The sequence below is a fragment of the Watersipora subatra genome, chromosome 8 (genome assembly GCF_963576615.1).
Source record: "Watersipora subatra chromosome 8, tzWatSuba1.1, whole genome shotgun sequence".
NCBI classification, from domain to species: domain Eukaryota; kingdom Metazoa; phylum Bryozoa; class Gymnolaemata; order Cheilostomatida; family Watersiporidae; genus Watersipora; species Watersipora subatra.
In genome coordinates this window covers 30,972,540-30,996,874 of record NC_088715.1, presented here as the reverse complement: position 1 = coordinate 30,996,874, position 24,335 = coordinate 30,972,540, and the positions used below count along the sequence as shown (strand labels likewise).

Sequence of the window (24,335 nt, the reverse complement as noted above, 5' to 3'; positions counted from 1 at the left end):
AGAAGCATGGAAAGAAAAACTTCAATTCGAACGTGGTTTGAAGCGATTGGTTAAGGTTTAGCGGTGTCAAGGCCAGAAAGCGGTTCACTCACGGAAAAGGGCTATTGTCGGTAAATGAGGCGCTTTCCGAAGGAAACAGCGTACGTCGGAATAAGAGGCATTGACCTCCGTTTCCATATCCACCTGACAACAAAGTCGCAGTAGTAGCAGGTGACTAGCCAGCTAGTTCTACTAAATAATCGTCGTTCTAGAAGCGGATGTCAACATTTTAGAGCTAATAGTAGTGCATTTTAGGAATATGATTAATATGTAACTTGTCACTCATGACAAAATAAGTAAAGCGTTTACATTAGCAATTTCCCTAATTTGCCTACGTGTTTTCAATGTCAAAAACTCGTGAAATCTAATTTTACTTACGTTTTGTTTATCATCTTAATTGTGCCGTTCTTATGAGTGTTCGAATCTGTTTACTTTTAGTAACTTTCTTATTTATAAGTACCAATTAGCACCGTTGTGCAAAGGACTGTGACAAAAGTCATTGAAAGACCAAAACCTCAGAATCCGTTTTGATTGATTATGATATGCCTGATGTTTTCAAGCGACGGTATATAAAAATGCAAGCATAAAGTTAGCATTCAACCATTTTCTAAAAGCTTTTTATCGGTCGTATATTTGGCTTTAAAATAGAAACGTATAACTTCAAACAATCTTTTGAATAGCCAGAACAGTTCGTGACTTCTGTAGTTTTGATAGACTTGTTTGTTAGTTGTTTTTGTTTTGCATTCTTATATGGGCGTTGAAAAGCTTCGTAGTTTAATATAAGTCACCAATAGAAATGGCAGTAAGATTAAAATGAGTATTTATATCTGGTAACTTAGCACATGTTGTCAGCGTTTGAAACTAATTCATGACTGCAAGAACTCAACCGAAACTATTTTGATTTAGATGTTTAAGTTGTTTTGATGCAATTGTGTTAAAATGTAAAACGAGTTAGTCTTAGAGCTTTTGTTTAATAGGAAACTTGTGCATTGAATAGTATTTTATTAAAATAATATTTTTTTGTAAAATCAAATGAGTAATGCAGTGATTATTGGCGACAAACTTTTGTGCCCGACATTAGGAATACTTTTAGTTTCCTATTTCTAAAGTAGGCTTATTCATTTATAATTTGGTAAAATTTATATTTTTTCATAATTTTTATAGTATTTATAATATATAATTACATGTATATACAATATATAAAAGTACTTATACATAATACAACATTTATGACATTATGCTATAAAATTTGAATATTTTTAACTGGTCGATAGTAAATTGTCATTGATTGAATACTTCATTGGGCCACATTACATGATTTGGCTATGTAATCATTGAAGTTTTGTAATAAGTTATATATTTTACCCCAATTATTTACAGGTTCAACTCGAATTTGCAAATGAAAATAAGCACAACATGGCGCAGCAAACAGAAACTACAAACAATAAAAGTCCTACACCGACACACAATAGCATCAGCGGACAAGAAGAAGCCTTGCCTTCATCACCGCACATGAGTGAAAGAAGACCGGAGGAAGGTTCTCATTCAATAGAAAATAAAAGTGGGAGTCAGCAAGGTAAAACCCCTCCTTCATCAGCTCACAGAAGCGTGAGCAGGCATGAGGAACAGCCAGTACAAAGAAGCGCAAGCGCTCGAACTCTGAGAAGTGCAGAGATCAGATCCTCCCTCTCTAAATCAGGTATTTTTTATTATAAAAATATAACATACGTAATATTATGTATACTATAATATACGTAATATTATGTATATTATATAAAGTATTTTGCATATTATTATAATACATATATATGATAATATATATTATATAATATATTATAATGATTATAATAGATGTATTAACTAATTGCCAATCAGCATACACACCGGTTCATTATGTCAATGCATGGATAATAACAAAGAGATCCCACTAGTATTAATTTTTATTGTCTTCCTACATCCTGTGAGATAACCCCTTGGCGTGTAACCAAGGAAAATAGCTAACATAGGCATCCTGGATGAGTTCCAACTTGTTTCCTGTGAGAGCATTTGAGTTTAAAAGGCAGTGAAGGCATCAAGTTCTATAGATCTAACTTTAGGCGTATGCTATGGATAAATGTGACGAAGTTCTAAACCTTTTCACTCAGGTAGTGAAGGAGAGTTAAAAGATTTAGCAAGCCAACCTAAGAGGGCCTCAGCTCCAAACTCTGCCCGGTCAGATATGCTGAAGCGCAAACCACTCCCACCAATAACTGCTGGTAGGTGCACATGGGACTCATTAACGTAGATGTTATAAACATGGTAAGCGGTGGGTAACATTGTGACATAACTTCACGGTGATGAGAGATAAAGTGCGTGACATTAAATCTATCAAGAGACATTATTAACCTTCTGGCAATATATACACAAGCTTGTATCAACAGTTATATCTGTATCAGCAAGCGAGTTGCATTGTACGACATGCAAACAGATATTTAACGTAATTTCTGGTCGCAGCAGCGCAGACTGTGGATAGCAGAACACTATTTATTATTTTATGCCACTAGGGGAGGAAAGGAAGGAAGAAGGGAAAGATGAGTTTGCAAGTATTACTGAATCAGAGCTAGGAGATGGGGATGTTCATCAGATCAGTTCTGATGACGAAGGTGTGTACTCTATTACTAACACTAGCTGAAGTTTATATATTATATTATATGTTATATATATAAACTTGTACATATTATATATAATAAAAATTTCATATTATTTACAAAACAAAAATGTTATATATAAAATGATATAAAGCTAGAAATGGCTTTGTATTAAAGCTAGCAGCATTTTTGCCGATGACTTTTTGCTCATTAAGATAAATATGGAGTCTTCATTCGCACTTTTTCTAAGTTTTCAATAGAGATATTTCATGGTTGAAAAAAGTTTAAACCTATAATTATGCTTGCGTTCAACTGGTTTTGGGGAAACCCTGTAAACTGTTTTTTATTATTTCTTTGTATTTCAATGTATGCAAACATTTTAAACATCTGACAAATGCTGTAAAATTTACTTTTTGCATTCTTAAGATCAATTGATTGCTGAATCGATTTTGCCTTCAAGGTTTTCGTTTTATAATTATTTATTTTTTTCCTTCGTTTTTGCATTAAATCTTATAATGCGACATTTTATATACACAGTAGTTTAAGGACATATTGTACATCTGTTAAACACATTTTTTACGTTTTTAGCTCAAGGTAGTTCCGGTTTGCTTTCCGCAATTAAATCAGCGTTTTTTTTATGAAACTTGCATAGTTATCAATGTATGTATATGTGCCTTAACACAACTACCAATTCATGATAAACTTTTAACATCGTAGTATGCATTTCAAATAAAGCTACCATGGTGTAGGGGTTACATTTCTGACGGCTGTAAAGGTCAGTAGTTCGTGTTTTGCTAAGGGTGTTAGGAAGGGCATCCTGCTTGAAATCTTTCTTTTGCAAAGAGAGATAAGGCCTGAGAGAAAGCCTTAGGAAGGCAATAGGAAACAACCGCCGTGGCCCTTTAAGAAAACTAAAGAAATGCAAGAAATTGGGGAAGATCCTGGCATAAGGGACCTGCCTATGGCAGTATGCTCGTAACCAACTAAGGAATATAGAGATGGTAATCTTGTTTTTGGTGGTAGAATTTTAGAGTATGTACCGCAGCTCTAGTGAATTTTTTCTTAAACCTTTTTGTAGCAACTTATTTTCCAATACTTACCGTTCAAGCCCAAATTCTGTTGCTAAATACATGTCAAGTGCGTTATTATTATTTGTATATGCATAACATTAAAGGGGAAAAGGAAAAAGTAGAGCCAGTTGCGAAAGGAAGTGAGGTGGAGACACAGACAGAATGGTCTTGGATTGAAACAATGAAAGCTATACAGAAGGGACAGCAACTCTCTCAAAACGCTGGTGAGTGTATCAAGCAGCCGTGTTGCACATTGCAACTAACGACTAAAACGACTATGCCACCTAAAATATATTTACATTACAATAATAAGAGCGTGTCTGCTAGAGGTTAGAGGTCGAGAAAAAAGATTGCACCATACAGGGCTTGAACTCTAAACATTCGGCTCAGCAGTCTGGCACTCCTCCAACTGTCTAATCATATCAGGATAGTTGCACGCATTCTTACTCTTCAGTCCGCCAGTGTAGTAGTCTACATAAAATGCAAAACACACTTTGTTGAGTGCCATCTGTGGTTTAGCGTAGTTGTGATAGACACGAATGACTAACAAAATACCCGTGATCGCTTTGGTATGTTGAAGTTGCAAGACCATATTAGCTATGCTTGAGCTGTGTACATTTCTACAAACTGTTTGACTTTCTGTCTATGAGTGCCCGAAACTAAGGATAAGATGGGAATAAAATCAAGAATAAGTTTTCAGTCCAAAATCGACTTTAAATACCACCTGTACTCATAACATTCATTTTACAAGTGATAATTCATTTTATATAACAAAAATACAAGTGATAATTAATAATAAACTTGTATGAAATCTGTGATTCATTGCATGTGAAAAAGATAATTGAGTGCGTATCAACTGTTGAGTTTTAATTGTCATGCAAAAGCTGTCCATACCTGTTTTATAATGTCACGGCTAAAAAACCTGCAAGCCCAAATAAAACACTTCATTAAATATACTCAATTGATTTTCTATAACATTGTTAGAGAGAGACTATGTCAAATTTAATGCTTTCTATTTTACTATGGTGAGCTAATATAAAACTAAACAGGAAAGGACGAGGGTAAGTGTTGCCATAACTGGTAGTAAACTGATAGCTGGTTGAGCAATGACATTGCAGAATAGTCAATTTTCAGATGCTGATGGTGAAGCTGAACAGCATTTGACTGAACATGGTAAGAAAAGCTTGTGATTGGTTGCTGTCGTATAACCATGTTTTGTGGTTGATTGTTGTAGTGTAAAAAGCTTTCCGAATGGTTAACATTTGCAGCTAGGCCATTAAATAGAGCACAGGCAGTGTGTTTTAGGCTATGTTACCATTAGTCATTATTTGCAGTAATCTCGTAGTGTTTATTGTCTTACATTGTTTTTAGTAATAGTACAAAGTTCCTTATTTCGCAATCAATCATTAGTGTTGTGATTCCGGAAGGTTCTTTATGCTACTTGAATTCGCTCTAAAGAAAATGGCATTAAAAAACCTCTATCAGCTCATTTATTTAAAGACAGTCTAGCTGCAATGACATAATATGTCATTGCATTATCCCTGTTACTGTTTTATGAATACTACCAAAATGTGTTACTGAGAAAAATCAGTTAAAGAAAATGAAGTTTTGACTGTTTTCTGAACGTGACAATCAAGCGTGATAACTAAAATTATGGCAAGATAGGCTGAAATAGAATTATAGATAAGATATACTATTGTACATATACATTCTATACCAAATATTCTTTAAACTTGCTGTGTATTTGCTTAGAGATACGTGTAACTAGTGTCAACAGAAAGCTGTAAAAGTCATAACTTATTTTTACGTAGAATATCTCAAAAAAATAAAGCTTCCAAACAGTTCAAAAAAGTAGTTTTAGAGTGTAATCACAAAAAACAACGTTCTTTTGGAAAAGGAAAGTTAGTTATAATTTCTCAAACAAAAGAGAAAATAGATAAGTCATTTTGAAGTAAATTATTTTAAAGAGCATGGCTGAGCCTTCAACAAATGACACATTAGTAGGTGATATCTTCAATACAGCTCAGTTGGTTAACTAATGTTTGAAAAGACTAAGACAAGCCAACAAAATTACCTAAATTTAATAAGCAATAAAATTATTCTCGCATTTGTAAAATTCTTAAAATATTTACTTCTGCAAATATTTTGGTAAGGGAATCAGTTTAGTAATTTACTAGATGAAACATTGTTAGCTACAAAGGTATTATCCTTATAACCTAGTTTACGATCTGAAGGGGATACCATTATTAGCTATCTATGGCTTGAATTATGAAGAGCTGTTTTTACAAAATCTAACTTAATTTAGTATAATAAAGGAAAGTTTAGGCGACTTCATAGTTTAAATTATAATACTGGTTTTACACCTGCTTTGTTTACATTTTGATAAAAACTCAAAGATATGCGTTTTGTCCAAACATTAGTCTTACAAACCGTTATGCTTAATTAAATAGTTTAATATGAATCTTGGTATTTTTAACTTGTTGCCTTGCCACTAAAAATTAGAAAACTTACGCTAATGATTGTAATAACAATGATAAACAGTGGTAGCAACAATAATAATAGTATAAGAAGGAATGGTGAGCTTCCGCGTTTCGTTTGTAATTAGAAGTATTATCCAAGGCCATCAAAGCTGTCTATGTTTAGAGTGGTATTGAAGAAGGCCTCGCAGAAACATGAAGCTAAACGACAAAAAGGTTTATTTGAATTTATACAGTTCTTTTTTGAACTCTGACAATTACTAGCTTAATTGATGAGATGTGAATCATAGTGACAATACTAATAATATTGATGATGATAATTATACGTCAATGAGCCAAGTACTTCTGTACTTTTTCTTTGTTCTCATAAAGATATATTACGCAATACATTACATTAAATATTACACTAATATATTGTATTATAATATTTGTCAAATTTTATTTACCTCAGCTGTAATGCACTACAGATATTATTCATTGTATTTTATCATACATTTATACATAGCCAATGATTCTATTTTTGTTCTGGAATAGGCGGTAGAGGAAGTGTAGGATCAAAGGCTTCCAGAACTTCAAAGACCGGAACCTTGGTTTCTCAGAGTTCGAGACGACAGTCTACCCTACTCAAAGATAAACCAACTGAACTGTTTGAACCCGAAAGTAGGCAACTATGCACTTTGATAAATTCTCTGTTTATTTACTGATCTATTAAAGATAAAATTTTCCTATTTTAGATCATTGACTGTGCTCAATTCCACATCAGATTTCAATCAAAAAGTGTTTATTTGATTGTCTTATTTGAAGAAGATATCACTCAACTAATTTTAGCAAGCTGCATGAACACAAATTATTACAGTGTTACATTGTCATCTTAAGTATTTGCAGTTTATTGCTCACAAACGTTTTTAATAGAAAGTTGATGATAATAAGAAGAAAACATTATTACAGATTTTCAATATTACAGTTTTCTAAAACTGTTGCCGAAGAATATTTTTCACAAGTTAAAAGTGTTTTCTATCAAAATTGAAATGCCGAAGTCCTGTTCTGTTAAAATATTAATTTTAAATCAATTTTTTATTGGCAAAAAAGTGAACAGAATGAAATTTGCTATTTGATCAGTTAACCTTTATACAACAAGAAACCGCAATTCAAAAAAATTTAAACCAATATTTTTTTCTGGGAAATAGTGTTTTTTTATAAACCTTTTAGGCTTGTGAAAGTAATTTATGGCTGTTTTGTGCTAAATGTTACTTCTGGCTGTGGACAGATTGTACTTATAAACACCCCCATTTTCTTGCTGTCTAGAGTTGAAATATTTTAGTTTGTTATCCTCTGTGATGCATGCCTGTATATCCGCTAGTTGTAGTAGGTTGTGGTTGTGATCAACTAACTCTTAGATGTTGTATCTTAGTATGTTGTCTATTTCTTTGATTTTCCTGACAGGTAAAACATTTCTAGCTCTATCTCCTAGCGGGATATCGGCAGGTAACTTTCAGTATATACGCTTAGACTAACCATCAATCAGTCAGTCTCTCTGTTTCCTGGTTTGATTACAAGCTGGTTGATCTCGATATTGTCGTAGAGCTCAATTGTAAGAAACTTATAGAGTAATATAGATGATAGAGGGCTTTTCCGAACTGTGTGGAAATTGTAAAAAATTCATCAAGTTGTATAGAAGATAAAGTGTTTTTTACTACTGTGTGCATGACATGCAAATAAAATATATAACCTAAATTACATTAGATATTTTAGTTATCGTTCAATATGCAATTGGGGTTAGCCTACATTAATTTTGGTTTGCTTTTGCTCAGGCTTATCTTAGGCCATTTTAGGGTTTAGAAATAGTTTTTAAGATTATATACATAATAGTAATGAAGCGATTTTCAAGTAAATTTGCTTGATGACAGTTCTTGTAGTTATAACATCATTTTAAAAGTACAAAAAAAGAAACAAAAAAAATTAAAAGGTTATTTCACAGTTGGCGTTTTTTCATATTGTTACGGAATAATATATCCGGTGAAATATTTGGTAGCTACAGCCATTAGATGGTTTCCATAAAGCAGGATTATGGAAGAAACCTTAAAATACTAAATTTGTAGAAAACCATGCTTTCAGGATAATAAAAAAACAGATCGCAAGCTGAAGCTGTTTTAATGATTAAAATGAACAACTTAGTCATTCTATGAATCTAGATCACAGAAATAGGCCTAAATGTTAGCTTAACTTGTGGGATTACATTAAAAACCCCAAAACAGGAAGGGTAAAAATAGGAGTTGATATAAGATTTTAAATGACTTCTACGCAATCAAACTTTTGATTCTTATATCTCAACTCTATAGAGATGAAATAACAGCCAACCAAGTCTTTGCAACAACTTGACTAGCTATCAGCGAAGATTAACTTAAAAGTCTATCCATAGTATTCAAGTCTGTCTTAGCCTAGGATTCTGCATTGTTAGTCTATATTCCACTATTCACATGTGCTCCTAACTCACTGCACAGCCTCTGCATGTAGACCACTGATAGATAGGTTTGTAAAACATAGGTCAAGGCTGTTCACACTGCATGTGCTTTTGGTAGTGATGTGTCTGTTGTTCTGTGTAGAGTTTGTAGGAAGATAGTTTTGGTGTAGCAGTTATCTGCGCTTGTTTAGCTTTAAGCAACGCCTAGCAGGCGATTAAAATTCGAAATACATTCCAATTATTGATCAATGATAAACTACAACATTGATCAATTTTTTTCATGCTCACACAAAAAATATGTTAATTATTTTGGCAAAAGAATATTTTAAAATATTGTTAATTAATAATCTTTTCAACACAATGCAAAATGTATTACAAGTTCCCAAAGTTGTTGCTCATGCTGAATGCAACGATCTGACCGATGAATTGCAGCTTTTGATTCTTTTCTGTTTTTTCCTTATCCTATCGATTGTGCTATATTATTGGCTACCATATTGCTATTCGCATCTTCCTTCTGCTGACCATGCCATTCTCTTATAATAACATGCGCTAAGAACTCTTCCTTCTGACTAGGAAAATGTCAAGGCTAATCTGGTGATAGCTAGCTATAAGACATACATGTACATGTATTTTAGTTTTTTTTCTCGCGGTAGTAAATGGCTAACTCGTAGTAGAGTCATATTTAGCTTGTAGATGCTTGCTTTTTTATTAAAAACTTGCTGAAAAATCCTACCTGAGAATTTCAAAATGCAATTTTTTGTTGTATTCTTGTTTTAGTTGAAAACAGGAAAGTGTCTTAGTATTTTTTTAACGTTTATATATATATATAACTTTACAAATTAAAATTAGCTAAAGTTAACAGGCCTAAATTTTAAATATTTTTTACTAAAAATCCCATAACTGAACAAATCCCGAGTATATCAAAAATAACTTATTCACCTTTTCTTCCAATTTCCTGACACATGTCCAAGGCCTCCGAGTCTAATTCTGTCATTTTATTAACAAGCATGTGCGCTTCTACCTCTCAGGTTCAATAACTGGTACAGTGGAAGAAGGGCCTCCAGAGGTCATGACCACCCTAGTTCTGCCATACAGAGATGATGAATACGGGGTACCAGTGCTACAGTTCAGTGAATCAGACACGGATTCGGAAACTGAGACTACTGCTAGCAAACCAAAGACAAACAAAACCTTGCCCAGCATTGGACCACCACAGATTCTCCAGGTTAGCTGTTTTATCAATATACCTTCTTTGGCTGTCTTCCACAAACATTTTTATATATCAGTATCAACACCACTTTATTAGCAATAGTTTCATTTCAAATTTTTTTTTTAATTATGCCATGAAAGACCAAAAAAAACTGAAAAGTGTATCAGTTAACTAATAAAGTCAAATAATCGGTTTGATATATTTAGAATACCTTTTTCTGCTCAGAGAATGGATATTGGTTAGACTGCTGTTAAAGATTGTATGACACGGCATTTATTTCGAGGTCCTATTTTTATACTTTCTTTTCTAAACATGTGTCATCTTGTTTTGAACTTCCCGATTTAGTTTTGTAGATTCCGCATTATCTGGTATCACCTCTGTAGTTAAAAAGAGTGTTTTATACATCGCCATTATAAATTTGCATTGACCTTCGTCAAGTCAGCTATAATCTTTTATATTAATTTTTAATTTTGAAGACACAGATTATCATAGACTGCAAAAAACGCTAGCAAACTATACCTGTTTTAGTAAAACCTTTAGAAACGTATCAAAAAAACTTTCAAAAAAAATTCCGAAAATGTTTGTAACCTTTGTAATAAAATAAATGTACACTTATTTTATTTGTTCTCAAGTGTTCTTTTATTAAATAGTGAAAATATCTCTTTTGCTTGTAAACTGCGCAGCTTAACATAGACTAGCAGATTTAACATACCCAAGTCTAGCTGTCTACGCTGCCCATGAGGCACCTTTTTTATATTTAGTTGGAAGTTTAAAACTAGCAAAAATATACCAGATTTTGCAATCTTGGTTTCAGGTATTTTTTTAACTTTGACTAACTTTGATAGCATTTATATATCTTTATACTAACTGGTGGTCATTAGTAATTCAATTAATTAAATTCATTTGAATTTAAATTAATTGAAACAGTAGAAAACTATCTTAGAAACTGTGGGTTAATTGAGTCTCATAACATAATATCATGGAATGAGCATTAATTTATAAAGTTTGTAGAATCAAAAAACAAAATTAAAACAAAATTAAAACTCTCAAAACAAATTAAAGATTCTTTTTGATATTATGGGAGATGCTCTCAGAGATATCTGAATCAAATATTTTTTTTAAAAACCTAAGTTTTATTGAAATGAGAATGATTATTAAGCCAAGCAGACCCCATCTACTACTTTCCTAGTAGATTATATTCTTTTGTTACAGTACAAGAGAGATATAAACAAGCCTGTCGAGGATGAAAGCAAGCAGGAAAAGGAAGCGGTAAATGAAGAAGAGGCGGAAACAGAATTAATGAATATTGAAACAGTTAATGAGTTGATAACGTTTACCGGGAACTGTGAATTCTGTAACAATGCCATTAAACCATTCCCAACACTTCATCAACAAGTGAGAATATCTTTGTCTTGCTACTATGCATTGCTTTATTAATACTATTGGACCCTGTGAATAGCAAGCTTAGCATGCTAGCATGTGGTGTTGACATGTTAGCATGTGGTTTTAACATGTTAGTGTCTGACATTAACATGTTAGCATGTGTTGTTAACAAGCTAGTGTATTAATTTATTTGGTTAGTTTGGAGTGTTAATATGTTAGCGTGTAATGTTGACATGTTAGTGTGGTGTTTATATGTTAGCATGCGGTGCTAACACTTTAATTATGAATGGTGTACCAGAAGTTTGGTGTAAGCCGCTACATTATGTTTGGTTTTCATTTCATTCAAGCTCCATCAGTTGGCTGTGAATTGAGTGTTCTTGCTGATATATAAATCAATATGTTTGTAGGTTACTAAAGATGGTTTTAAACAAGTCACTTGTAACACGTTCTTCTCTGTGTTACATATGTTTTGTAACAAATAGCTTATACTAATTTATGAACATTATTCCAGCAAATACTCTCTCCACAAGAGCTGTATTGTTGTGAAGAATTTGCTAACTTCGTTCGATTGGCTATCTTACCCCCTCCACCAAATGCTCATCTCATTGATGTCAAGCCACATGCACACTACGGCAGTAAGCAGGCAAGAGCCGCTGCCAGGGAAAAAGCACAAGCAAGGTAGAGTAGTGTTTGAATATGCTTACAGTGACACATCTGCTAATGTCTCACAGAGGTCTGGACTCCTAGGCTACTAGTGCAAAATAGTAGTTGAAGTGAGTCCATTTTTCAGTTGTAATAATGATGAATTTAATTTTGATAGCGATCACTTTCAATGTCATGTAAGGCTTTATGAAAACTGAGTAGAGGTGTCTGGCTCAATTAGTTACACGTGTATCTATTTTACCAACTTAACACTAAAGAGCTTGCTGACTGAAGCATTTACATTTAGATGTTTATGCAGCAATAATTTGCGATACGAGTGTCCTGACGTAGAAAATAAAATTGGAATGTGAAAAAAATTTCAAGCAAAATTTTGCCTTGGGATATGAGACAAAGTTGAGATAGAAGCGTACACGATGGTTGAGATGCAGCTGCTAGGTTGCCAAATATGCGAGAGGCAACTGACGAGAACAGCGTGGAGCGATCTTTCTTGTTGAACTAAAACGGATTTGACACGCTCGGTTAAAAGTGAACGTTAGCGAGCATTTAAAAGAGAGGCCAGAATAAAATAATTAATAAAAAACAAAGAGTAAGACAAAATTCTAAAAGGACAAAAAAAAAGTTTTTCAGAGGGCAGGTAGGATTAATTCGTTTTTTTTTTATTTAAAAAAAAAATTCAGGTACAGGTGAATTGACATGCATGCTAAGGCCCGTTGCGTTAAACTCAAATGTCGAGATATTGATGTACATGTATCTACATTTGTGTCAGTATTTGGTTTTTACTGCCACTGATAGCATGACTGATGCTTAACGAGGTTTTTATGCGCCAAACGCACTGTATGGCTCGATAAAGGTGGACCTGGGATCCTAGTGTTTATGGTTTTCTTTGAAAAACTGATAGTTCGTATCAGTCATGATGTCGCAGTGATTTGTGTAATGTTTGATAACCACCATGGTATTATAGTGCTATACTAGCCGTACAACCCGGCGTTGCCCGGGTAATAAAAAAGCCTTTAGACAGAACATCTATTTTTATTTAACATAATTATAATAACATTTTCCATTCTAACTTTCAAACTACATAACATGAAAAAAGTGTTTTCTGTAATTGAAATAAATAAGGTGAGAAAATAAAAACAACTGTAAAGGTTTTCAGACTTTGTCAAACAACTTTTTAACTTCATCTTCATAAACTTAAAAATTCATCATTATAATGTGCAACAATTAGTATTCTTAAGCAACAAAAGAGTTATTCAGTATAAATACTGCAAAATTAAGTCTAAGTATAAGTATGCTTTTAGAAATCATCTTTTCCTGTTTGATTCGAAATCTTTTTACTACTCTACCAGCTGTTCAATCTGATGTCTGGTTAATTGTTCAAACCGTGGTTCTTATAGATTAGACGCAAAAAGAGTAAGTCATTTACGCCGTAAGACTCTCTGGCAAGAAGCAACCATATCTGTGTAAGACTTTCTGTTCCTTTGTAGCTTTTGTACCATCGGTATTGGCTCCAATTTCATATCTAAGTTCTCAGGCTTTATGCTATTTCCACTGTAAATCGTGTATGCATGCCCAGCTTACAAGCACACTCAATCTAATTGCACCCGCTTCTCTTCCAAACTGGCTAAGAATGTTATTGTTACTGCATGAAGGACTAAAACTACGTCCATCTAGCCAAAAGGCAAGCTAACATAAAAGTTTGGATTTAGTAGCTATGTTATTTACCTCATGGAAAGATCTTGAAGGTCAGTGTCTCAAGGCTGAATTGAGGTCAAATGCCCTAGTGCTATTATCTCTGAATGACCTCTGTATCACCTTTGCTGACAGAATTAGAGAAAGGGAGGTGCAGAGAGCTCAGCAGGCTCACCATTCCGCACACACAGGAAGCGGCACTGGAACCACAAGTGGACCAGGAACTACTGGTGGCGGTGCTCCTTCTGGAGCGGGTGGTGTAGCCCATTCTTCACAGGCGGGAGGGCTTGGTGGACATCCAGGAGGTCCCGGAGGTGTTGCAGGAGGAGGAGGAGGAGGAGGAGGTGGAGGAATGTTTGCATGTATGTATGATTCCATTTTGTCAAATCTTTATCATGCACAGGGTTCCTTGCTTACAATTTACTATTTTTGTGTTGTCCACAAATAAAACAGGGTTTTAATCAGTATTATTACTTGTAAATACTAATACAAATACTATGTATGTTATCAATACTTGCAAATACTATACCAAAAGAAAATTATAGTAAGAATTACCTCAATATTTTAATTATGCACCAACTTTTAATCCTAAACTATACCAAACTAATAGTGTTTGATTATTAAAAAAATTATAATATAAAACTTAAACATGAGTTTCTTTAAGTAAAACTATATTTATGTATCAGGCTAATGTAATTGGCTAAACATCTCAAACACGGTTTTAATTTTGAAAAAATTATTTTGATAACCTGCGCCTAATGCGCATAAACTCCAAATAAGAGTATTTTGTTCTAAGACATAGCTGCTACTTATCAAGCTTTTATAACAAAGTTTTATGCTTATGCATTTTTATGTAGCTTTATGTACATTTTAAAACATACATAAAGCTAGAATAGATAAAATGAAAGAAAGTAGTCATTGCTCAGAAAACTGCATGAAGTCGCAAAAACATTAAATGGATTGATCATTTTGAACAAAACGCAAAAAGAAAATTTCTAAAACAACAATTATTTACTGAAATAGTTTTAGTAAACATGACACTTTCCATACTTTAATTAAGATGGTTCTTTTTTGCACCAAAATACTTACTCTTTTACTTTACCCTGCATAATTTATGTTTTACTATTTGAATTGCTTTTTTTTAGCTTTAAACTATTGTAAATTTATGCCAACAAACAACCATCTTGCATTGCCCTCTTGTACATAACGTCCACACCAGCCATCTTATTAGAAATTACGATTAGTTTGACGCTATCACAACTGTTAACAAATGTTACATATAACACTATAATAACATGACTGTTATCAAATGTTACCTATAACATTACAATAACACGATTGTCATCAAGTGTTACATATACCACTACAATATCATAACTGTTATCAATTGTTACATATAACACTAGAATACCATGACTGTTATCAAATGTTACATATAGCACTACAATACCATGACTATTATCAAATGTTATATATAGCACTACAATACGATGACTATTATCAAATGTTACATATAACACTACAATATCATGATTGGTATCAAAGGTTATATATCACACTACAATACCATGACTGTTATCAAATGTTACATATAACACAACAATATCATGATTGGTATCAACTATCAGTTTTTCGAAGGAAACCATAAAGGCTAAAATCATAATATCTCTATTCGCAGCAAACATATCTTCCTTAGACACAAGTGCGTCTGACCCTCAACTGTCTTATAGAAATGACCTTGAGCCATCAGGTCCTTATATTATTTTCTCTTCTTATCGATCTCTCCCACCAATCTCCAAAACTCTCTTTTCTTCCTCGGATAACTCTTGCATTAGGAGCGTCTCTCAAAACCCTGCTTTGCTCACTGTTCCAAGGTAATGATAAAATAGTCATTTATTTTTCATACCAAAAATAATGATTCCTGTTTTTTCTACAAAGGGAAAAGTTTTCTGTGTGAGTAGGAACATTTATTTTAAAGAACTCGCTCAAAACTTTAGTCGATTATATCGAAATTTTGGCAGAATCTATCAAACATTATCAGTAATTTTTTACCATTTGCTATAGTCATGAGGTGATCTGACTGCCCGCATGTTTTAAGATTACAATATACAAAGCTTGGTTGAAACGCTCAGAAAAAAATACATGCTGAAATAACATCACTAGTTGTGCTCTTTAAACCTACAGTAGTACAATTAACCCACGCTTACAGTTGCATTGTGGGTACAATACTACAAACTACAGCTAATGACTGCTGTAACTTAGTTTAATTTTGGCATATTCCATTTATTTTAGTAGAAAAAGTTCATTGAGTGCTAAACATTTGAAGAGGAAGTTTGTTGATGGGTTACTCAAGGGTATCCGTAGCAACAAGCGTAACCATAGCAACAAGCCAAAATCTAAAAAATCTTCCTCGAACTCTGTAGATGATCAACTCTCTGATATAAGTGATTGCTTAGAATTTTAGCTTTTGATGTTTTGAGATGTTTGCTCCTGCTGCTCTCTATCACCACGTTTCCAGTGTGCGGATGATGATGAACATTAAGTTACCATGTGATAAGTGTTTTAATAGACATCTGCACAATGAAGGTTAACACTTTGATAAAAAAATAAGAAATTCCACATCAAATATTTTAATTGCGCATTCCATTTTGGCCCCAATCAAAAGAGTAACGATTGAAATGTTGAAAATTTTTAAAATGTTCAAAATGGAATAGCTGGTACAACACAGTTTTGCGCATCATTTCCAAGTGTAGTTTTTATCCTTCACAAGCATCGAACAATTGATAAAAGATTGGCAAGCAACAACACTTGCTTGACTTGTGTGTTTTTATCAATTCCATTTTACAGATGATACGTGGACGACCTGAAATTGACCATTAACTGCGTCTTGGAAACATAGTGTATATGTTAATTGTCTTGTCATGTCTCATCTAATGCTAAGCAATCTGCCTCTATTCTTATGACATAACTATCACTTTAGCTACAAAGGAGTCTGCAAGTTACGCTCACTGACTGTGCTTCCCCAATCGAGTCATTAATTAATAAGTTTTTATATAGCGACAGTTACCCCTCTTTTTCATGACATTCCATTGACACCATGCTATTTTCACTCTAGATGTAGGTAATTACCTGTGGCAGCACAGGTAACTAACCTCTTTTATGTTATACCTCGCAGGAGATCTGAAGATGTCCAGGATATCTAACATTTTCAAGCAGATTGCTTGCATGTGGTTATTTAAGCAGCTGGTTCTCAGGAACCAGAGAAAGTTTTGAAACGAACTACTTTCAGTTTTCTGCAAAAGACATGGATCATGTTTATGAAGTTTAGATATAATCAGCCAAAACATGGGAAAACACGTAGCATTTAGATGGAGTAACTGACACCTATGCAACGACAAAAAGGGGTTAATTAATGTACATGTAGAAGTATAGCAATTTTTCACAAAACTAACAAAATCTTTCAACGAAAATCGATGTCTAGTTTCAGAACTTATCGGGAATCCCAAACAGTATGATAACATGAAAAAGTTATCTTTTCTTCACTAATAGAAGTGTGTGCCTAGTTTATCTGTTTCAGATCAAATGCTGTTTTGGCTGAATACTCCCAGTCTGAAAAAATCCCGTTTTGCAATAAATTTACTATATTTTTCTGATGTTTGACTTAGCATTCTAGGAAGCAAAGCTAACTACCGCTAATGATGTGGAAAGTGTATATACATAAACAGAAGTTCCTAAAAACAGTACTATCTCGGGAGTAAATTTGTCAGTGAAGTTAGCACAAAGATCTTAGGTTTTACACAAAGGTCTTAGGTTCTATTTTTATGTGTGGTGGTGAAAGCACCTACTTCACATGTCAAAGTGGTTTCGTATAATACAAAGAAATGGCAGCAAAGCTCGATGTCCAGCATGCGGTCTTCAGGCGTTTTGCGCATGGTTTCCAATTTCCTATGAATTTTTAGCCTTAGTATAATTTACCCTTTTATCATGCGTTTTCACATTTTAATTGATGAGGCGCAGACTGTTTTTAAATACATGGGCGCGACAGGATTACCATTTCAGCCAATATTTTTTCCGAGTATTGAAATAAAAAAGGTGCATGAGTGCCAACTTGAAGTTAAATCTTATTTTAACAATGTTTATCAGCACTACCATTAACAATGATACAAAGCATCATTATTATTGCTTGATTGATCAGCGATGACTGCGGCCCAACTTTGGTGTTCGAAATTTTAGGATGGCGTGTTAGTTATCATTCGATCTACCTATATTTTTAGTCAGAGTAAACCTAGTTTCATGGCACGAAGTAGTTTAAGAAGGAACAGCGACATAATAATTCAGTTGAACTGATTAGTTTAGACATTAGTTAAACCAAGAAAACTCATCTCTCTATTGAACAATGAATGAAAATAGTTCCATGATTTAGGACTTCTAAGATCACCCTGTTAGTTACTTTAACGGCCATCCTTGAGAAAACTGCCATCAGTCAGTAAAGACAATCGCTGACGAATTATAGAAAACCTTTGCAGGAATGCATCGTGCTTCAAGAACAAAGCTTAATTTTTATTTTAGATGCACGAGCTATGAAAACGATAAACTTCCAACTGTCATCACAAAGGTGCATAGATGAAGGGTATGTCATTCGGCCACCTTCTCCGCTACTCGATGAAGAATACGTAGCTAAACCATTTGAAATTGAACCATTGGATTGGAATTCTGTTGACCAAGATGGGCAACCAATAGACTTTGAAGATGATGAAGCACTGTTTACTCCGAGAGATAAGGTGAGTGACATCATTAGCAAAGATACCTGTATGAACTGAAATTTTCTGTGATTTGCATAGCTAATGCATCACAGATGGGTTATGCAATAAGTATGTGACAGGTATGCGATAGCCATCCCCAAACAAAAATATTAGTACATGTATATGCCGTTAGGGATGACACTGATGCATTTTTGATTTATTAAAAGGTTACTGTAGGTTTCTGAAAGAATACTATTGATACTACCTTGTACATTTTAAGACTATCTGACTTTATGTGAGAGTCATTTTGCATAGATGACAGTTGAATTCATGCAAGCATTTAGTTATATTTTTATATGTTTTTGGCACTACTAGATACTAGCAGTAAATTGGGCGATGCCTGGGGTAACTTTCATGTCAGTCAGTAAGTAACAGAGATATTTAAAAGGCTGGTTCTGAAGAACCAAATGAAGTATCGAAGCTAAACCATTTATTGACCGGGGAAAAAGGTACAGAGCATGCATGTGGTGTTTGGATAGAAATGGTCAAAACATGTGGAAGCGCCTATTATTTACACAGACTAGCACACACGCCTGAGCCTACACACACACAATGACAAAGTGGCATTTATTAATGTATATCATACATAGATATGAAGCCTACTGATCTCACTTAACAATGCTCACAAAACATGTCGGAATAACTTTTCAATTGATTAAATATATTAAAACTTAAATGTTTTTTTTGTAATCTTTGATCACTTCACGACTATGAAATCTTTTTGGGCCTACTGATTATAGGAAAAAAATGCTGTGGAGCCACTAGCTGCACAAGCACAAATTCGTGTTTAATGGCATCTGTTTGATGACATTAATGCCATCACAAGCTGCTAATGATAAACAGAGCATAAACTGATAATGCTGTAATAGCGATGTCACGATGCTTTGCCGATTTACATCTGACCAAGACTATTCCTCATTGGTAAATCTGTTTTTCAACACATGCTGTAGGTTAAAAGTGTTGGGTATGTCACTAGAGTAGTGCATACCATTATTGCGGTAAAACAACTACGGCCCAACTCTGTCACACTTAGAGGAAAAATTGGGTAACTAGCCAACACTCATTTAGATAAGCTACACAACCCGTTTAACATTGTAGCCTCAAAGACGCAGAAAATGTGTAGAAAGGTTCTATCCAAATGAACAAAAGTTTCTCACAATGTTTCCTGATGGAACAGGCAGTGTCTTCTACCCAAATGGACAGCTGGCTATTAGTGTTTCTTCAATAGAACCTGGGCAATTCACTTATCTCATTTATGACACCCAATCAGATGAAACTAGCGAGCAAATGTTGCTGGCAGAATTTGAGCCAGATGCTGTTGGCACCTGCTATCATCGTTCAACAGGGAATGTCAGGTTTGTTTACGACTAACAATCAAATGTACATAAAATTTATTATAGGTCAATAATTTCCTAAACACCAACGTAAATAAAGAGTGCTGCAACTGCACAGGTAGTGAGCATGCTACTTTAATTTGTAACATCTTAGAAACATTTTTATTGGGAGTCTACAAAAAATTCATTTGTATTAAAGTTGACAGAAAGTAATATTAAATTTGTTGTTATATATTGCTAATAATCCTAAATAATAGTTGTTTTATAAAAGCTCATAGGCTATTACATATCAATCAAAATGTCTAACAAATCATCATGAAGTATGCAAAATATCTCATTCCTGTTGTCTGGCTAATAAGCTATCTTGTCATTTTTTGTTGTCCACTGCCATCTGACGAAAACAAAACTAATAGATAAATATAACTGTATTATTACCAGTTTTATTTTACTTTCTAAATTAAAGAGCACTTTATTTTAAGTCTTTCTATTCACTGAGAGTTTTTTAAGTACTAAATATTACTGTTTTAGCTATAATATCATGTTGGTGTATTTTCTTTGCATGGTGAATGGCGTAATATTAGTACAACTTCTAAGCTTGCAAATACATTTTCATGCTTAGAAGTTGATACAGAAGTTTCCACAGATAAAGCACATGTGCTTTATCTGTGGCAAATGCACATTTATAGTTACTTGAAACCATGTGAAACGTTTCTCTGTCAGAACCACACTGAGCTTCGATTGAGCTATTTAAAATTATTATCTTACTTTCCAGATTGTTTGTTGATCAGTTGGGTGGTCTGGAAGCTCATCCAGATGGTTCCCGCAAAAGAAGGTGGCACTGGTTAGACCAAACTACTCACATGCATGCACCTCCAGTGCAGCCCCTATGTTTTGCCCTCAATAAACATATCGGTGTTCGAGTTCTTAACCAGGACAACATCTCCATGACATTTCTCAGCTACCAGAGAAGTTGTCGGTTTAATGTCGGAGTTAAACTGAAAGTAAGTGTTGATTTCACTTTTATTTAATGTCATGAAAAATTATGACTAGCCACACTTGGTTTGCTAAACCACTCGAGTCGGCTAGCTTCTAAAGTCAGTGTCTGCAAATAAAATTGACAGTTTTATTACGAAACGTGCTCCTGCTTTTCTGTGCTAATCTGTTAAAAATTAATGGTGGTTTAAAATTTATGATGCACATTAATAATTGCTGCTCTTGCAAATAAAAATTAAATTTGCTGTCAAGTTGTTAGAAAATCGAAAGCAGAAGCCAACAAAGCTGACAAGTTTGAACCATTTTTATGCAGAATATTTTTGGAATTGAAGTTAAGATGCATTTTCATCACTGATCTTCTGCTCACAATATGGCTAAATTCTGGTAGACCATGAATGTAGATAACAATTACGTTATTGTTTGTTACATATTGACATGTTTCATAATCGTATTTTACTCTTACCTAATTATAGTTGGTCCACCCAGAGAACCTTCCGCCTGATGTCTTATATGATGAAGACAAAATATTTATGGATGAGAAAGCTAACCGTGTCAGGTAGTTACATTTTCATTGGTAAAACACCAACAATAGCAGAATGTAATGATTTTTGCATCCATAGCTAGTCACACTTGTGAATGTCTAACAGCGTTGTGAATGAACTGACAAAACATCCTGTTTTTGATTAGTGGAAATATTATCGCTGGCGTAATAATTTCTTTGCTCTTCTGCTGCATTGACATAGTCACTGCTTTTGTACATATTGCAACAACAGTTTTACTAAAAAGAATTTCTTCGAAGCCGTTTTCTATCCTTGTACTATAGCCTACAACAACTATCAGTTTAGCAGTATCTTCCCTTTGGTTAGGCAAGCTTTCAAAGGCTAGTCGCTACAAAAATACTTTAACAACAATTATCTTTATTTTAGAAAAATGAACTCGTGGATTTTTTACTAACAATTGATAAAAATAACAGGCATGCCATATCATTAATCATTTCAACCGAATCTAATCTAGTTTAATATATATAAACCTCAATGTTAGTTGTCTGTTCAGTTATGGTGATTAACATCTAGGAATGCAAAACCAACATCGCAGATGATCTGATAACGGAATCTCCGGATTGTCAGACTAGTTATCTAATCCACTACACTATGATAGCCAAGCTGAAAATTACCACATTCCTAAAATTAGTGAAAATTAACATTTTTATTACACTAGTGAGAATAATCACGTATGAAGCTCTCTGGGTCAGTAACTAGCATGGTTAATAGTTACGTATAATCTAACGATTGTTAAGCTGTCTGCAAACACGGTAATTGTTCTAGTAAAGGTAAGCTTACCTTCACTGGCCTACCCGGTAAGTCACTCAAATTTGTTGGGTGATTGTTTTATTACCAATGCTGAGTGTTTGGCTAGTATTTTATAAAGCACTGATTTATGCCTTAGAATGTTGGAATTAAGCCGAGCCAATAAGGTCTTTGTTCGTTTTTGTTTTGGTTCACTGCCTCCCTTTTTCTAGATCACATCTTTAAAATGTTTTGCATTTGTAGATTCCAAATCGTTATTGTATTAATTTATTGTTCCCTAACACAAATTATTACAATATTAATACAATTGATACACTAGAGCTTTCCTTAAAATCGGTGTATGAATTCTGTATGGTGACCAAATCTTTTCACTAAGCATAACAGTTTTAAAATCTTTTATCAGATTCCACAAGCATTAGTTGTGTGAGATGTATATAATATTTTCCTAAAATTTATATCAACTCTAAGTTTTTGCTTTTGATTTCGGGTATCAGATATATCTCCATGTTGCGCAGCTAATTAATTACTCCCAGAGAGCCATGCTAAAAACGGTTTTTAATGTTCTACCTTTAGGTCAAATAACTGGCTTTGATTTGGTTTTTGTTGGGCAGGCTGATGGATTTGACTTGATCTAGATCATCAAAATATTTTATATACCTATGTTATGCTTCTCTTTAATACTTTCAGCGGACTCTTATCAAAGATTGACAACCTTCTCAAATACCCTAACAGTACTCGTGCTGATAAAATTCGAGCGCCTAAACGAGTTACTATAAAATCAGAGAAGATCGAAAAATATAAAAAGCAATCCCAACTCGCGCAAGAAAAAGAACGGATGAGAAGGAGCAAGAAGTCTTCTCGTCCACTTCCACCTCTCAATCACTCTGACCTTGACCCTGTGCTCATGACTGAAACGGAAGTGCCAACTCCTCATAAAGCTGGCCGACCTCCCAAATACCCTACCGTAGTGGTTAACTGAAGTATGACTGGAGTAACGTCTTGCGGTTTCACAGTTTTTTATTTATTGAGATATTCTTATTGTTGATGAAGACCTACAAAAATCAATTTTTGGAAACCTTTTCTTGTTCTTCATTTTTATAAGCTAAAAGGTTCACTTTGCTTGCTTTGGTTTTATCAGGCAATAATGAATGACGATATACTTTAAAGAACTGTAAATTACAATGCCAACAATTCAAATTATATTTTTTCTATTTTGTTGAAGAAAACCACATAACATGGTCTATAAAGTATGTCAGAAAAATTAATTATTATAGCACTTTTATTTTTAGTGCATTAGGTTTTGCGTTGAAATACAGTTTGGGTTTAATTTTTGTAGAAGCATATGTCATCCGACATTAACAACATCAACAAACTGTACATGAGTACTCATGTGTGATAAAGTTAATCATTTGATCATTTTCAATAAATATTGGGTCGACCAGAAGTAGTGTTAAGCTTAGTTGCCAATAATCAATAAATAGCTGGGACAGTGTGAATCAAAATGTACCTCAGCAATAGTTCAAATTGTTCAACACAGTGAGGAAAGAAAAAAATGATAACATTAATCGCAATGAAAATATTAATGATTGTGATGTAAATAATGGTAGCATTGGTGCCCTTAATTAACAACAATGCATCGATTATTCTCACTACAATAAAAAGATTATTGTACATAATCTGTATTTGTTATAAAATTGTCATTAGGGCAACTCAATGTATTTTTGATCGTTTTTGTGAATGATGAATGTATAATAGACCTGAGAATGCTGAAGATCAAGGAGGAGATTGAGGCTCATCATTAGTTGCTGCTTTTTTCTCACCCTCTTGTCATTCAGAGCTTTCTGCCTTCCTCCCTCTTTTGTGTCCTTGTTCCTAGTTTGGCTTTATCAAATATAACGTTTGGACTCGCTGCTACTTCACATTTCAAACTATCACAAAACTACTATGCATTTAATTGCAATTTTAACCAAAATGAGCTATGGTTTAACCTTAAATTTCTAATTACATGTATCTCTACAACTCACAAGCGATGTGAGTGCAAGCAACACAGCCAAATCTGTGAAGATGCCAGACATCAAGTTTACCATTTTAAAGCATATTATATAGGTTTGTTGATTTTTGTGAACTGTGGTGAGAGCTTGGTTTCTCCACATCGATAAAACTAGGCATAGTCTTAAACCATTGTGCCTGTGATAGTCCAGACACTAGAATCATGGCTCTTGTCGTTTCATAGACTACACGATTGTATTGTTCTGCATTGGCTTCCGCTGCACCGAATGG

The 24,335-nt window shown here is 33.9% G+C and overlaps 1 protein-coding gene across 1 annotated transcript; it reads left to right on the top strand.

The window, feature by feature from the left end:
* The first annotated feature begins 1,455 nt into the window (after nt 1-1,455).
* LOC137402454 (uncharacterized) lies at nt 1,456-23,224 on the top strand. The gene is made up of 15 exons (XM_068088954.1): nt 1,456-1,738; nt 2,184-2,294; nt 2,583-2,681; nt 3,841-3,960; nt 6,748-6,873; nt 9,703-9,899; nt 11,097-11,279; nt 11,779-11,945; nt 13,755-13,876; nt 13,922-13,981; nt 18,189-18,400; nt 19,520-19,776; nt 20,528-20,756; nt 21,222-21,304; nt 22,743-23,224. Exons 1-15 carry the CDS (start codon nt 1,456-1,458, stop codon nt 23,032-23,034), a joined length of 2,541 nt encoding a protein of 846 aa, XP_067945055.1. The 3' UTR covers nt 23,035-23,224.
* Nucleotides 23,225-24,335: the final 1,111 nt, after the last annotated feature.